At 44.6% G+C, this 14,223-nt stretch overlaps 1 protein-coding gene across 1 annotated transcript in view; it reads right to left on the bottom strand.

Annotated features, from left to right (window-relative positions):
* The window catches only part of ANO2 (anoctamin 2), a 295,498-nt gene that overhangs the window by 65,885 nt on the left and 215,390 nt on the right, over positions 1–14,223 (bottom strand). Inside the window, exon 15 of the mRNA XM_037846197.1 lies at positions 5,196–5,270. Coding sequence (XP_037702125.1) covers positions 5,196–5,270 — 75 coding nt within the window. The remainder of the gene's footprint in view (positions 1–5,195; positions 5,271–14,223) is intronic.

The following is a 14,223-nucleotide window of genomic DNA, read 5'->3' as shown; positions in this document are numbered from 1 at the left end:
GCGTAGGACCTTTTGTGGTAAACTAAGACAGCTTCTGGAATCTGAGATAGGGGATGGATAGACACAGGTGCATTTCTAATGGCTGGTTCCCAATATACAACGGTGAGTAAATGACTGCCTTGGGCACAGGAAGAACGCACAGACACCGAGCCCTAGAGGAAGGTCATTACCTCTGATAATCCTCTCCCTTATAAGAAGAAAACAACCAAGCAAAAAAGGTTAATGCAAAAAGGAAAGAAACTTTAGTTGAACACACTGGATTGGAGAAGAGAGAGGAAGTTCCTTTGGGTCCATGCCGGCTTCTATCACAGGTGGGGTAGACGAACACAGTTCTGGGACATTTCTTTGCTCTCATGTTACCATGAAAAATATCCCCAACTACCTGGGCACTCCAACATCCCTGAAACCCTCTTAATGTTGTGTGCCTGGCGCCTTCTGCCTGGCCTCAATCACAGGGGGTGGAGGAGGGAAGGAGATGAGAGATCCTCGTTTTATTGAAGTAGGCACCCTAATTGCATGATGAAAAATACTTTCTCATGAACACCACCCTGACCCCTTCATTTCATGCTCCACACCTTGTTCTAGGGTAATGCCAATGGCAGCACTTTCCTCTAGGAGACTGGGCCTTTTTTAAAATGGAAAAAATGGGGGAGGTTAGTGTAAAATAAGGATTTAAAAATATTTAATAGATAGAGGAAACATACAATTTTTTGTCTAACTTGAAATATGTTTGAGAGTAAAAATGGGTGCTATTAAAAATTACTCCAGATCTAGCATGTTATTGTGAGAATAACTAACAGTGCTGAATGGTGTGTGAAGGTGGTGGAAAGGGGAAGCTCAGAGTCATGTGTGTCACCAGGAGGAAAGCTGGAGGTTAAAAGATGGGAATGTATAAAACAGTAAACCTTGCGGTGGGCAATGTCCGAGATTAACTGTACAAATATTAGAAATCTCTTTCATGAACTAGAACAAACGTATGACACTATAACTAGAAGTTAATAACAGGGGTATATAGGGGAAAATATACCTATTTCAAACTACGTACTACAGTTAGTAGTATTTTAACATTCTTTCATCAACAGTAACAAATGTACTACATCAATACCATGAGTCAATAATGGAGCGGGTGGGGCTAGGGGTATGGGAGGATTTGAGTTTTCTTTTTTGTTTTAATTTCTTTTCTGGGGTAATGAAATTGTTCTAAAAATTGAAAAAAAGTTAATTGTGGTGATGAATGCACAACTATATAATGGTACCGTGAACACCTGATTGTACGCTTTGGATGATTGTATGGTATGTGAACAATCTCAATACAAATGAATTAAAAAAAAAATTACCCCAGGTCAGCAAGCTTTACCAGGAGTTGCCTAGTCCCTGGGCTGCACACTCACTCCCTTACAGGGGGCTCTGTCCCTCTCCCACCACCCTGCTCCCAGGTCCTGGCTCACACATTCCAGTTCCCTGTATTTGCTGGTTACGGTCAGGGAGCCAGACACAGTGAGACGCATCAGTCAGGTCTTGGGATATTATACAAATCCTTGCAGTTCAAGATGTGGGGTGAGCTGGGGTTGGGAAAGGATGGAGAGGGCCAGGGGCTTTAAAAAAATACTTAGAACTTTGGTCCAGTTTTCAGTACTGACCCAGTTTTCAGTATTTGTTCAATGGTGGTCGGTCTTGCGCTCTATTGTTGATGATGATGGTGATATTGATGATGATGATATAAGTTTTTCTCTCAAATAGTAGAGAAGCTTCTGTTTCCAGCCCTCACCTTACCTGCCCTATTGATGGCATCCGACAGAACTGATTGCCCTCCCCACTTGAAATACTTCCCTGGCTTCCAGGATCCCCCACTCTCTTTTTTCTGGTTCTTCCTCTTCCTCCTAATCTTTAATACTGAAGTGTCTCAGGACTCAGTCCTTGGACCTTTTCTCTCTGTGTGCACTCCCCCTCAGTGATTTCATGCAATCTCCTGGCTTTAAATGCCTTCTATATCAGAGTAGGTCTCTAGCCATCATAGAGACAGCTCCGGAATTCCTCCCCATCTCAGTAAGTGATAGCTCCAGCACTTTGATTGCTCCAGCTAAAAGCCTTAGAGTCATCTTTGACTTCTCTCTGCTTTACCCCACACGATCAAATTCTTTCATGTCCATCTTTAAACTAGAACCAGCATCTGACCACTTTTCACTATCAACCTGGCCCAGGCCACCACCACTTCTTACTTGTGTTATGGCACAAGTGTGTGATCTCCCTTTTCCCACTCCCGCTTTCCTCACCACTGCAGCCAGAATGATCCCTTTTAGATGTCTCCCAGCTCATGCCGTTACTCTACAGAACTCCCCCACCAGGGGTAACTGTCTCACCCAGGGACTTCCGGGTGGCCCATCAGGTCCGACCAGCTGGCTTTCCAGGACCTCTCTGCCCTGACCTTCTCCTCCTCACCCTCCCGCTGGCACTTGCTCCAGCCGCACTGTACCTGCTCCTTTTCCTCCAATACACCAGGCACCACCTCCCCCACAACCTCAGACCTTTCCACTCGCTATTCCTTCTGCTTGGAATGTTCCCCCTAGAATGAGACTTACTCTTTCACATCCTCCAGATCCTAGAGAAAATGCCACCTTCTTAACGAAGACTTCCCTGATCAAACTATTTAATAATATAATATATATATAACTTTATATATATAGTGCAATTTTCTTATTTTATTGTGAATATATAGAAAAATTCATCTTATATCACATGCAGTTTAATAAATAACCAGTGTAACCCAGGTTAGCATTACCAGCACCTCTGAATACCACCTCTCCCCCAATTACACACTCTCCCCCGTCCCCACTCCCCTTAGATATAAGCACTATTCTGAATTTTGTGATAATAATTTCCTTGCTAATATTTACAGTTTTGCCACTTAGGTATGCATCCTTAAACAATAAATGTTAGTTTTGTCTCTTTTTTCCTTGCTTTTTTCACCCATGTTGTGTGTAGGTATAGTTTTATTCATTTTTGTGATCATGTAATAGTCAATTGTATAAATTTACCTCCATGTATTTGTCCATTCAGTGGTGCTTTATGTTTAGATTATTTCCAGTTTGTGGTTGTACAAACTATGCTTCCCTGTACATTTTTGCCTTTGGGGGTGTTTGGAGGGATGTACAGATGCGCACAAAATTCTCTAGGATGTACATCCAGGAGTGGAATTTCTGGGCCCCAGGGTATACATATTTTCAGTTTTACTAGACAATGCCAAACTGTTTGCAAAGTATTTTTTTTTCCAATTTACACTCCCACCAGCACTGTATGTTTGATTTCTATCTTTGTCAATTCTTGGTATTGAGAGCTTTGCAATTACAGGCTTTCTGTTGGGTGCATAATGGTATTTCACTGTTGTTTAAGTTAGAATTTCCCTGATTACCAATGATATTGTGTTCTCCTTCGTAGGTTTGGATTTTCTCTTTCGTGAAGTGCCTTTCAAGTCTTTGCCTGTTACTTACTGGGTTGTTTGTCTTTTTGCATTGGTGTGTAGTCCTTTACTTTGACACAAATCCTTTGTAAGTTACAGGCGTTGCAGACGTATTCCACCACTCTGACAATTTCCCTTCCTACAGCCTTTACCATGTCTTCTTATGAACATAAACTCTTAGTTTTAATATAGTCAAATGTATCAATCTTTTGTTGCATTTGTCCTTTCTGTGTCTTGTTTTAGAAGTGCTTCCCTACCCCCAAGGTCATAAAAATGTTTTTCTATGTATTGGGAGGATTTTCTGAGACATTGCATAAATATGCCCCTCTACAGAATTTGTATGTGTTCTGCTGGGCCCGCAGTCCTGGGCCAAGTTCACAGCTTGAGGTTCCCTGGCCCATTGATGTGATGAGGAGCCAGGCTATCAACCCACAGTGGGGATTGCCCAGTAGCCACCTCTTATCAGGGACAGGATTTTCTTTTCCTTTTTCTCCCTGTTCTACTTAGCACCGTAACAGTTTTCTCTGCAGTCCCCTAAGTGGGGAGGGGTGGATTCAGCTCTGTTTCATCTTGATTCTGAGAGTAGGGGCCTTTGGATTCCCAATTTAATTTGGTGAGGACTTCCTGTTAGAATCCCCACCCTAATTTCTATCCTTCTTGCCCCCATAAGCCACCAAAACCAAAGCCCAAGTTTTTCAAGATGGGAAATGTCCTCAAAGTAAAAACAGCATTAGTGCTTGTTTCCTTGGTTCCCACTTTCCCTTACATTTTAGTCCAGAGTTCCGTTAAGGCTTTAAGAAGATTGAAAAAATAAACTTAATCTAATATTTTTTGTTATCTTCAGAAAGATACAATGGTCCATTGCCTAATTCACCATTACTGTAGATACAAGTCTAATTTACTTTTTTTATTTACTTATTTATTGTCTGTAAACTCCTTGAGAGAAGGGATTATTTTGCCCAGTCTGTTGTAGGTCCAGTGCCTAAGAATAGTGTCAAATGCACAGCTGGCACTCACTAAATATTTCTTGAATGAATGAATTGACTCTCCCACTGATTCTGAGACAACAATATGTACATCTCAGGAGGCTCTGAAATGCTAAATTAAACTTCACATCATTCCAGTTTGATACACTTCAATTTACCATATATTCTTGAATAAATTCCCCATGCCTTTTAAGCAATAAGAGGAAAGCAAATTTAGACTTCCAAACTCTAGCAAGGTGCCCATGACTCTGCATTTCATCTGTAAAATGAGGAGCTGAATTAGATGGTGTCTCAGTTTCCTTCACTTTTTAAATTTCTCAGATTAAGACACCGTCCCTGTCCTCAATAGTGATGATGACAATGGCCAAGTTTTATTTTCTCTCTCAATGTGGAAGGCGACATCTCACAACCAACTTCCTAGAAGTTCCGACTACAAATGTCTGTTGTCAAGACTGAAAAGACAGAGCTCCTTCTACCTTGCTCTATCTGGGAAGATGAAGCTCCTTTCTATAGCTCACTGAAGGCCACCGCATCTCCCAGGTCTGGTGTAATGTCCTAGGGAATCACTTTCCTCTCTTCAGGTGGCTGACACTGGCAATGGAGAAGATCCCACCACTGTCTACACAACTGTGACCTCATCTTTATAGGCCCCTCATTATTGCCATAGCATGAGAGACTGAGCCACCCACAGCATTCACATAGCAGGATCTACACACACGCATCAAAGGCAGGTGGTCCCTCAAGGAAATTACCATGAACAAGATGGAAGCGAAGTTCATCAAGTAGCCTGGGCAGCGATCTTTCCAGTTCAGCTTGTCTTCATCATCCTGGGGAGAAACGGGAAAGTAGAGACAATCAGAGGGCACAAATACCCAGATATCAATTTGCTCTCAATATTGTGTAAATATGCATATTGTTAATCATCTGTCACTCAATATGGATATGTTTCTAGTCTCTGATGCCTGACGCTCCAAATCAACAACACACCTTTTAATTTTGTGACTTCTAGCTGAGCTGACATAGCCTGAAAAGACCACAGTGAAAGGTAAGATTTGAAGTCACTCACACTGAGCTGAAGTTCTAGTTCAATCATTTATCAGCTGTGTGATCTTGGAGGCATCTCTTAACATTTCTAATCCTAAATTTCTTCATCTGTAAAATGCACCCAGTACTGATGCCTGCCCTGCCTACTGTACAGCACAGTTTTATTTGTTTTGTTTTGTTTTAATGAGAACGTTGTGAACATGGTAAAGCAGTGGACAACTGACACATGCAACCCAACCAGGGCAGCAACTTATAAAAAGATCATCCTTTCAATAAAACATCAACCACTGACCTTAGATCCTAATAATTTTATGAATTACCTGCGATTTTTGTTCTTCAAAGAAACTGTATGTTCTATTTGTTTTTTCCAAAAACACTATGTTCTTCCCTTGTCACAAATGCAGGCATTTCGAAGCACAGGTTAATACGATGATGTTTAGTTAGTCTGGCGGGGAGCCCTATCTATTTCCCCCACCAGACAGGGCCCATTTCACCCAGGCAGCTCTCCTGGGACAACCACAGCACTGACCACACACTTTCTTCAGTGTGCTGGAAGCCATCATTTGGTAGGAAACGCCAACAAGGTATCAATGGTAAAAAGCTCTGCCAATTAATTGCCTTAAGATTTTAGTCCAGGCACTTGATTTCTCCAAACTGAAATTCTGAAACATAGGAATGATAAGGGGTCCTGTCTACTTCTTCACAAAATTGTTGTGAAGCGCTTCAGAAACCACGTTTGTGAAAGTGCTGTGGAAATAGCAGCGTGCTCTGTGCATGTAAAAGTGGGGGTCCTCTTGCACTTCTGCAATGTGTCTGGATCAAGAGTCAGCCAGGGAACCTCCCAGGCACCCTCCTCTTTTTTTTTTCTTTCCTCTTCACCACTGGTGTTTCAGAACACACCTGATTTGGCTCTAGCAACAGTGCCATCTAGCCTTTGAAAGCTTGTACTGTAGGCTCAAAGTCTTTTTGACTGAAAAGGCTTCTTTCTAAAAACCTTCATGTGCCCACTGTGGGTAGACCACAGTGCCAGGCACAGTGGGGACACAAATGAAAGTGGCTGTGCTCACTGCCTTTGGGGGCTCCCAGTCTAATGGGATGGAGATGATGCCCACACACCACAAAGATTTAGGAATCACCTGTCAGTTTGGAAGGGAGGTTTATGTGTCTCCACCTCCAGCCTGTAGGGACTCAAGGAAAGGAAGGATGTATCTTGCTCATGGCATGCCTGGAGCTGAGCACTGCATTGAGCTGGCATTCAAGGTGGTGGCAGAATTGAGTGTTAAAGTAGAAGTCATTTAATAATTAGCACTTTCATTGACCAATGATGTAAGCAAGTGACTTAGTGGCATCATCATCTGCCTCACTACCTCCAGCTAATAACCAGAGGGACGGAATAAGAGTGGCTTCTAGTAGAATGTTCATACATTGAACCTACATTCTTGCAAATATTTGGAGCTCGTGTCAAAGAGAGGAAAAAACAGTGGATTTGGGTCCATACCCCCGTCTCTGCCTCCTTATTACCTGAGCAAACTTGGGCTTGCTATTTAATTTCTGTGTGCCCTCATATCTTCATCTCTAATAGGATTCATAAATTTGCCTTACTGAGAACTCAGTGAGTGTATCTCATATATGAAGTACTTGGAAAATTATAAAGTTCTGCATAATTGTGAGTTGTTATTACTCCTGCTTCTATAGAGGAAGCATCCACTGACATCAAACGTGCACCCAGCATTGTGCTAGCACCAGGTGCTGGGGATATAAGGAAGAATAGCTCACATTCTTTGCCCTTGAGGAACTCCCCAACTAGTAGAAGAAATTGAGACAGATGAACACAAGTTATGACATGATGTGACATGTGCAAAATGTCATGAAAGTATTGAGGAGGGAGTGACTACCTGCCTAGGGGAATCAGGGAAGATTTCAAAGACAGAGGGACATTTGTGATTAAAGGATGGTAAGAGTTTTCCAGGCTGAAAAGAAGGATAGGGTATTCCTGAAAAAGGACCATGTGCAAATGCACTGAGATAGGATAATGTATAGATAACGTATAACTGTGATGTACAGATCTCAAGTGGTTCCGTGTAGCAAGACGGTAGGTAGGTCTGCAGACAACAGCAGGATTTTAGGCAGGAAAGAATATGGTTAACGCAAATTCCTGACTACTTGGCAACTTAACAATGCATCTCTCACCATCACACGAAGAACCAAAAATCAGAACACAATGACATTTCCAGTTGTCAGAGAGTGAGACATCTACTGCTGGGCTGGCAGGGACCTTAAAGAACAATATATTCCAATCTCTCATTTTCCAGATCAGTCTTCAGGCACGAGAGAAGATGGGACTTGCTTGTGTTTTGCCAGCTAGTTTGGGCCAGAGATAACTAGAACTGGGTCTCTGATCTTTCTACTTAGCTTATGAGAAGGCTGTTGCTGGCTGATTCCTTCATAATGAAGGGCTGCTGGAAGATTTTTAATACTAAACGATATTTACAGGCCTTTAAATCATGAATTATGCTTTAACATCCTAACAGATTTATTCTTATGGTGGTAAATATTGAAAGCAACTGCTTATTCACATTCACATCCATGTGTTGTTTGACAGAGGAGTTGAGGTGCTATCTAGCTTCTGCTATTAATTCCAAGCCTTTGCTCTTCTGTCTATAAAATAAGGCACTCAATTGAGGTGCACGCCACTCAGCCACATCACCTACCATTCCCTGTGGGTGTTACCTGCAAATCCTCTGGGAGGACCCTATTTCACCTGATTCAGCATCTTCCTTCCAGCCCCAATCCTGCTGCCATCCCAAGCAACTCAGACCTGACAACTTCCCTTCTCTTTAATGTCCTCGACATCAACCCCACTTCACAAACCCTAGGTGACCTTGTCCTCCAGAACTTTCCACCTCCTACTCTTCCACCACTCTCATTCTCTTATTTCCAGGTCCTTAACCACTCTATTTTCTCCAAGTAGTTAGTTCCTTTCTGATGGTTTCCTGCTCGATCCAGCCCAGATCCCTGGCCTATCATCCTGGTCAAGCTCACCAACACACACAGTCTTCTGGGCCTGGGTTCTTCCAACAGACCCACACCATGGTGCCTTGCATTTTTGGATCAAGATAGCCTCCCCACTTCTCTATGAGTACATAGGGCCTCTGAAGACCACTGGAGGAAATGACACAACTGCACAGGGTGGTGATGCTAAACATTCACAACCAGCAACATCAGCTGTGCCTCCATAGCCATCTGGCCATACTTCTACTCATTTCTCTACTGTAACCCCAGCAGTTGTTTCTTAATGGCTCCTCTGTCCACTAGCCTCCTACCCTCTCACCTCTCCTCTCACACTCATCATGTAACCTCACCTCATTCTTTATTGAGAAAAATCAAGGTCACTATATAAGAATCTCAACATCTTCCTCTGCCCCCTAAAATTTACCTGCATCTTTTCTCACATGACCTTCATGTCTCATTGGGAGAGCTGTGCCTCGCTTCCTATTGACTGCTAGTCTCTCCACCTTTCCTTGGATCTCACCTTCTCCTCAGGGACTTTAATCTCCTATATTTTAAACCAGTGTTCTTGGACTTTAGCATTGCATCTTTGGAATCACCTGGTGAACTTGTTAAAACTGGCCCTCTCAACAGAGAGGTCAGATCAAGTAAGTAAAGGGCAGCAAAGCACCCATTAGACTTTGCCATTAAGCTCACCCATGACTGCCGTGAGGAAGTTTCAAAGAAATGTTGGAACTGCAGGCGATGAGGAAGTCAATGGGAGGTGAGGGGAGAGTGCTGCTGGAGTCTGCTTTCTTAGGAAGGGAGGGAGCCCAGGGCTGCAGCAGAGTTGAACAGTAGCACTTGCCATGTCATGCCTCTTCCTGGCTCACATCGTAGCTTGAGTGACCTCCCATCAGCTGATGACTCCCAAATCCTTATCACTAGCCCAGACCTCTTCCGAGCTCCAAATTACTTTGTTCACCTTCCAGTGGACGTCTTCAGGGGAATGTGCAAGCTCAAAAATCCCAGAATGAATGGTTCAACTTTCACCCTTAAACTTCTTCTTTTATATCCTGACTCAGTAAACTCAACCATGCTTTTCTGAGCAGTCAAAGCCTGAAACTGAGGCATTCACCCAGGTTCCTTCCTCCTACATACTCACCTTCAATCAGCCACAGGCCTACAGAGACCACCTCCTTCAGCATCTTCCCAGTCTGCCCCTCCTCTCCATTCCTCCTACTGGTTCCTTTGTCCAGGCTCTGAGCTCTCCAGACACTTTACTTTCTGCTGAACCACTGGTTTCCTTTACTTTCCTCCTCACTAGACAATTAGTTCTGGGAGAGCAGAGGTCATGTTTCATTCATCTCTTTTACCCAGATACCTAGCACAGTGTCAATACATAGTGTAAGGTCAAAAAATGCCTGTGTAACCAACATGACTCCCATCAGGCACATGGACCTCAACTCTGGAAGCAATCTTGGTGGCATTTGACCAGCCTCACCTGGGTCTCCCTCTGTGCAAGGAGGCAAGCAGGGCATGGTCTGAACACTACTAGAATTCATTGAGGCTAAGGCCAGGTGGGAACAGGACTGACAGTTCCTCATCCCTGTCACCAGGGATACTTTGTCTTTCTTGATTTCCTAGAACAGGGGATCCAACTGCTGTAGCAGATTGAGGCCTTCTGTGACCTGGAGGTGACTGACGCCAACCCCCTCTGGTCAGGGACAAAACCATGGAGAACTGGAGATGGGAAAGGCTAGCAGTGCCTGGATGGGGCTTCTGAGGGAAACCACTTGGGAGGATAACCTCTTTCCAACAATGACTTTGGTAAACCAGGGCTGGTTAACTTGTGCCACAGATGTGGGGCTGGTCCCAGAAAAAGAGCCCCATAAAAGGGCAAAACTGAGAGACTGACTTAAAAGGGGGCTTGAGAAGAAGATTCAAAAAAGTCTTGGTCCAGGTTCAATTGTGCCTGAGAAAAGGTCAAATGGCAATAGTTTGTCCCAGTATCCTCAGCAAGAATCTGAACCCATAAAATTGACCAAGCACTTCCCCTGAGGTTCCTGTGCTAAATGCCTTTGTGATGCAATATGGCTGGTTGGAAGAGAAATGAGTATCAGGAAAACCTAGAAGAGGGTGGGTTAAGAAGAGATGCAACCCTGGGAAGAGAGGGGCAAAGAGAAGACACGCAAGACACTTTTCCATTGGAAGTCCTTGAGATGCTGTCAAGGACCAGAATCTAGGAAATCCCAGGGTATCCTGGGCTCTGAGAGAAGGTGAGGGGTGAAAGCCTGCTCTTTCTTGCCTATAGGTCTCAGGGTTCATGAGCATCACACATTTTTATGAGCTGGCCATCATGTGCATAAATTACCCTGGGCGTGAGGGACACCCCAGTTTGTTTCAAGCAGAGATGAATAACTCAGGTAGCCAACATCATAAATTCAGCCACTCACAAGACGGTGTGTATTAAGGGTAAGAGATGGGTAGGAGGATTCAGGCTGCTTTCACTAAATGAATGAAAGCCATAAACTGATGGAAGTTATGCTGTGCAATCTTGGTCCATGACTTCAGACTACTTTGGCCTTCTGTGCATATGGAAGGAAACCAAGGAAAGGGGGGATGTCAGTAGAGCTCGGGGCCAGCAATTTTTGAAATGATGCCATAAAGTTGCATTTGAGAAAACGTTTTTTTGCTCTTTATCTTCTTTCAACCCCTCTCCTTATTCCCTTTGCTTTCTTCTCTGCTAGAGCTGAGCATCCCACAGGCCAGTCTAGAGGAAGCGGCTTGGTTTAATGCCCTACTCACATACTCATTGACTCTGCAACCTCAGGCATGTGGCCAACATCTCCATCCCTAGTCTCCTCATCTGTAAAAATGGGGTTAAAATAGTGCTATTGTAGATTGAATTGTGTCCCCCAAAAGACAAGCTGAAATCCTAACCAATGGTCCTGCAAATGTGAACTCATTTGTAAATAGGAGCTCTCAAGATATTATTAGTTAAGAGGAGGCCAAGCTGAATTAGGGTAGACCCTATTTCAATGTGACTAACTAGAGTCTTTATGGAGAGGACTTTGGACAGAGACACAGTGACTAATGCAGAAACAGAGAGACAGCCATGTGATGGAGGCAGAGATTGAGTTACAGATCACCTGCAAGCCACCATCAGAACTCCATAGACTTCAGAGAAAGCATAGCCTGCTGAAACCTTGATATTCCACTTCTAGTCTCCAGAACTGTGAGATAATAAACAACTGTTGTTTAAGCCAACTAGTCCACAGTACTTTGTTATAGCAGCCCTAGGAAACTAAAACAAGTGCCAACCATACAAGACTGCTGCCTCAAAGATGAAATGAGGTAACACATGTCACATGCAGAGAGAACTGTGCCCAGCACACAGCCACAACCCAATACTTGTCAGCTAGTATCACCATCTTCATCATCATCATCATTATCATTATCATCACCAGGGACTCTGACCCTAACTGGGACACATCATGTGAGGTTTCCTTGTCAAAGTACCCTTTGGACAATGGCTCCTACAGCACAGACCCAGGAGCTGCTCTTCCTGCTCCAAAGCAAGGCAACCATCCTGCGTGACCTCCTTCCACCATTGTGGTTCTGCTCTCCCCTGAGACAGAGCTGCTCAATTCCCTCCACTGGGCCAGCCCATTCCTGCTGCTAAGATTACTCACAAACCCTAGTTGCACCGACTTTTCCATCTTCCCTCTCTCTCTGAAAGTATCACCTCCTCCAGGGAACCTTCACGGCCTGACCAGAAGAGTGAGACCAACATGTGAATGCATATCCCTACCTTCACTGAGCTTGAGAATACCACCACCCCTGTGGCCATGACCTCAGCCCCCCAGCATGGAAGTGATCCCACAGCCCAAGCCCACCCAGCCTGTCCAGGGCTGAGCTTCTGGGTCCTGCCCCTCAGTCCTGTAGGCTTGCTCATGACTGGCCCAAGAGCCCTCCAGAGGTAGAGATAAACTTTCAGGGACTGAGCCCCAGCATAGAAGGGAACTTTTGGAAAACAGGCATTAGGTACTCACGCAGCACTACATCTATATCTGCAGGCAGGCCTGAAACCCAGGACAGATGCACTGGAATTTGTGGCTGAAATGGAGAACATTCTTTATTCCTCCCACTGCTTGGATTTCCCAGCAGACACAGGAAAACAGACTCTGGTTTCCCTGCCCTCCTGAGGTCCAGTCACTTACTCTGCTCCCTCTGCCCCCTAGACAGTGTGCTGCTTCACTCTCCCTGCTTCTCAGCTGGCCTCCTTGGCCTCCATGGGCTCCATAACTGGACTGAGTTTCTCTCTCCTCTTTCCCATTCCTCATCCCAGCTGTTGCTCTGTACACCTGGCTGGGATTGACAGTGCCTCTCTACTCACTCTCTTGGTGGGGAGACCCCTCTATATCATGATAGCTGTAAACGAGCTTTAGATGGGCTGCCGCCAACGGGGTGCAAGAGCCTGGGCAGGTAAGCCACTGACCCTCTCCAGGTCTCAGTACAGGAGGTCGTTGGCCTGAAGGACATCAGTGCCCTCCTCCTGTATGATATGAATGACTGGCTGATATGTAACCTTACCTAGAACCACACACAAAGACCTTAAGCTGAATGACTTGGAAATTTGCCATTGCCCCCCAAGGCGTGGCATGCTTTTGGCCTCTGGCTCATCTCAGACTTCATCTACCACCATTCCATCCCTTGTTACTCCATTTCAACCACACCAGCTTCCTTTCTGTTGTTTGACCCCACCAAGCTAGTTTCCACCTCAAGACCTTTGTATGGCTCCTTCCTCCCTCTCTACCTAGTTGGGTTCTTTCCTTGCCCTTCAGGCCTCAATTCAAGCTTCACCCCTCCAACCATGTCTTTCACAATCCCCCCAGCCCATGCCCTGGCCCTTATAATTCTCAGTCACACATTCATCAGTTTCTGAAATGCTCTTGTTTAATTTATTTATCTACTCTCTGCCTCCTTTTGGAAAACATAAGCTGGGTAAGGGCAGGGAACCTCTGTCTTGCTACCACCGAGTCTCCCTGCTTAGATCAGTCTGGCCCATAGAATCCATTTGCATGTACAACTCAGTGGATGAATATTCACTTGGAAATGACAGCCTAGCTCATCTTGGTTGTGCTCAATGCTCAGAGGGTTGGGAAGGGGTATGCAGTCCCTGGACAGGTCAAATCTAGTTTCACCCAGGAAGAACCTATAAAACAGTTTTGTGCCACGACCTCAGGTTACACACAGGTACCCATCTCACAGACATGGAGGGTGGGGGGTAGAGGGAATGGGAATGAGGCAAATGCAGAGGATTCAACACTGTAAGAAATAAGGGCTGCCAATAAGGGCAGCTTGTCTCATGGAAGTGGTACAGGGAGGTGTGTTAGCCTGAGAGTGTACTCAGCCACCTTTGCAACCACCCTCCTGCCACTAGACAAGGAGGCCATAAATGTCCTGTGCTAATTATGGTCCTGCAACCACACTTAGCTCCTTCTGGTGGTTCTTGTCCCTTTTGGTCACATATGATTTCTTAGTCTAACTTCCAGGCCCTCAGTTTCAATTTGGGGGGTTGGGGGTCTTGCCCTTATGTTTTAGCCCACAGAATGGAGAACTACCCTGCAGAAGTTCTTAATTAAATCCCCCCTTATTTTTGTCTTCTTCAAGCTCAGTGTCCCTAATTTCCATAGCTTTTTCCCACTAAATAAATACGAAATCAGTGGCTCTGCTTTGCAGTCT

This window comes from Choloepus didactylus, chromosome 8 (assembly GCF_015220235.1).
Source record: "Choloepus didactylus isolate mChoDid1 chromosome 8, mChoDid1.pri, whole genome shotgun sequence".
NCBI classification, from domain to species: domain Eukaryota; kingdom Metazoa; phylum Chordata; class Mammalia; order Pilosa; family Megalonychidae; genus Choloepus; species Choloepus didactylus.
This window is presented reverse-complemented; position numbering and strand designations above follow the sequence as displayed.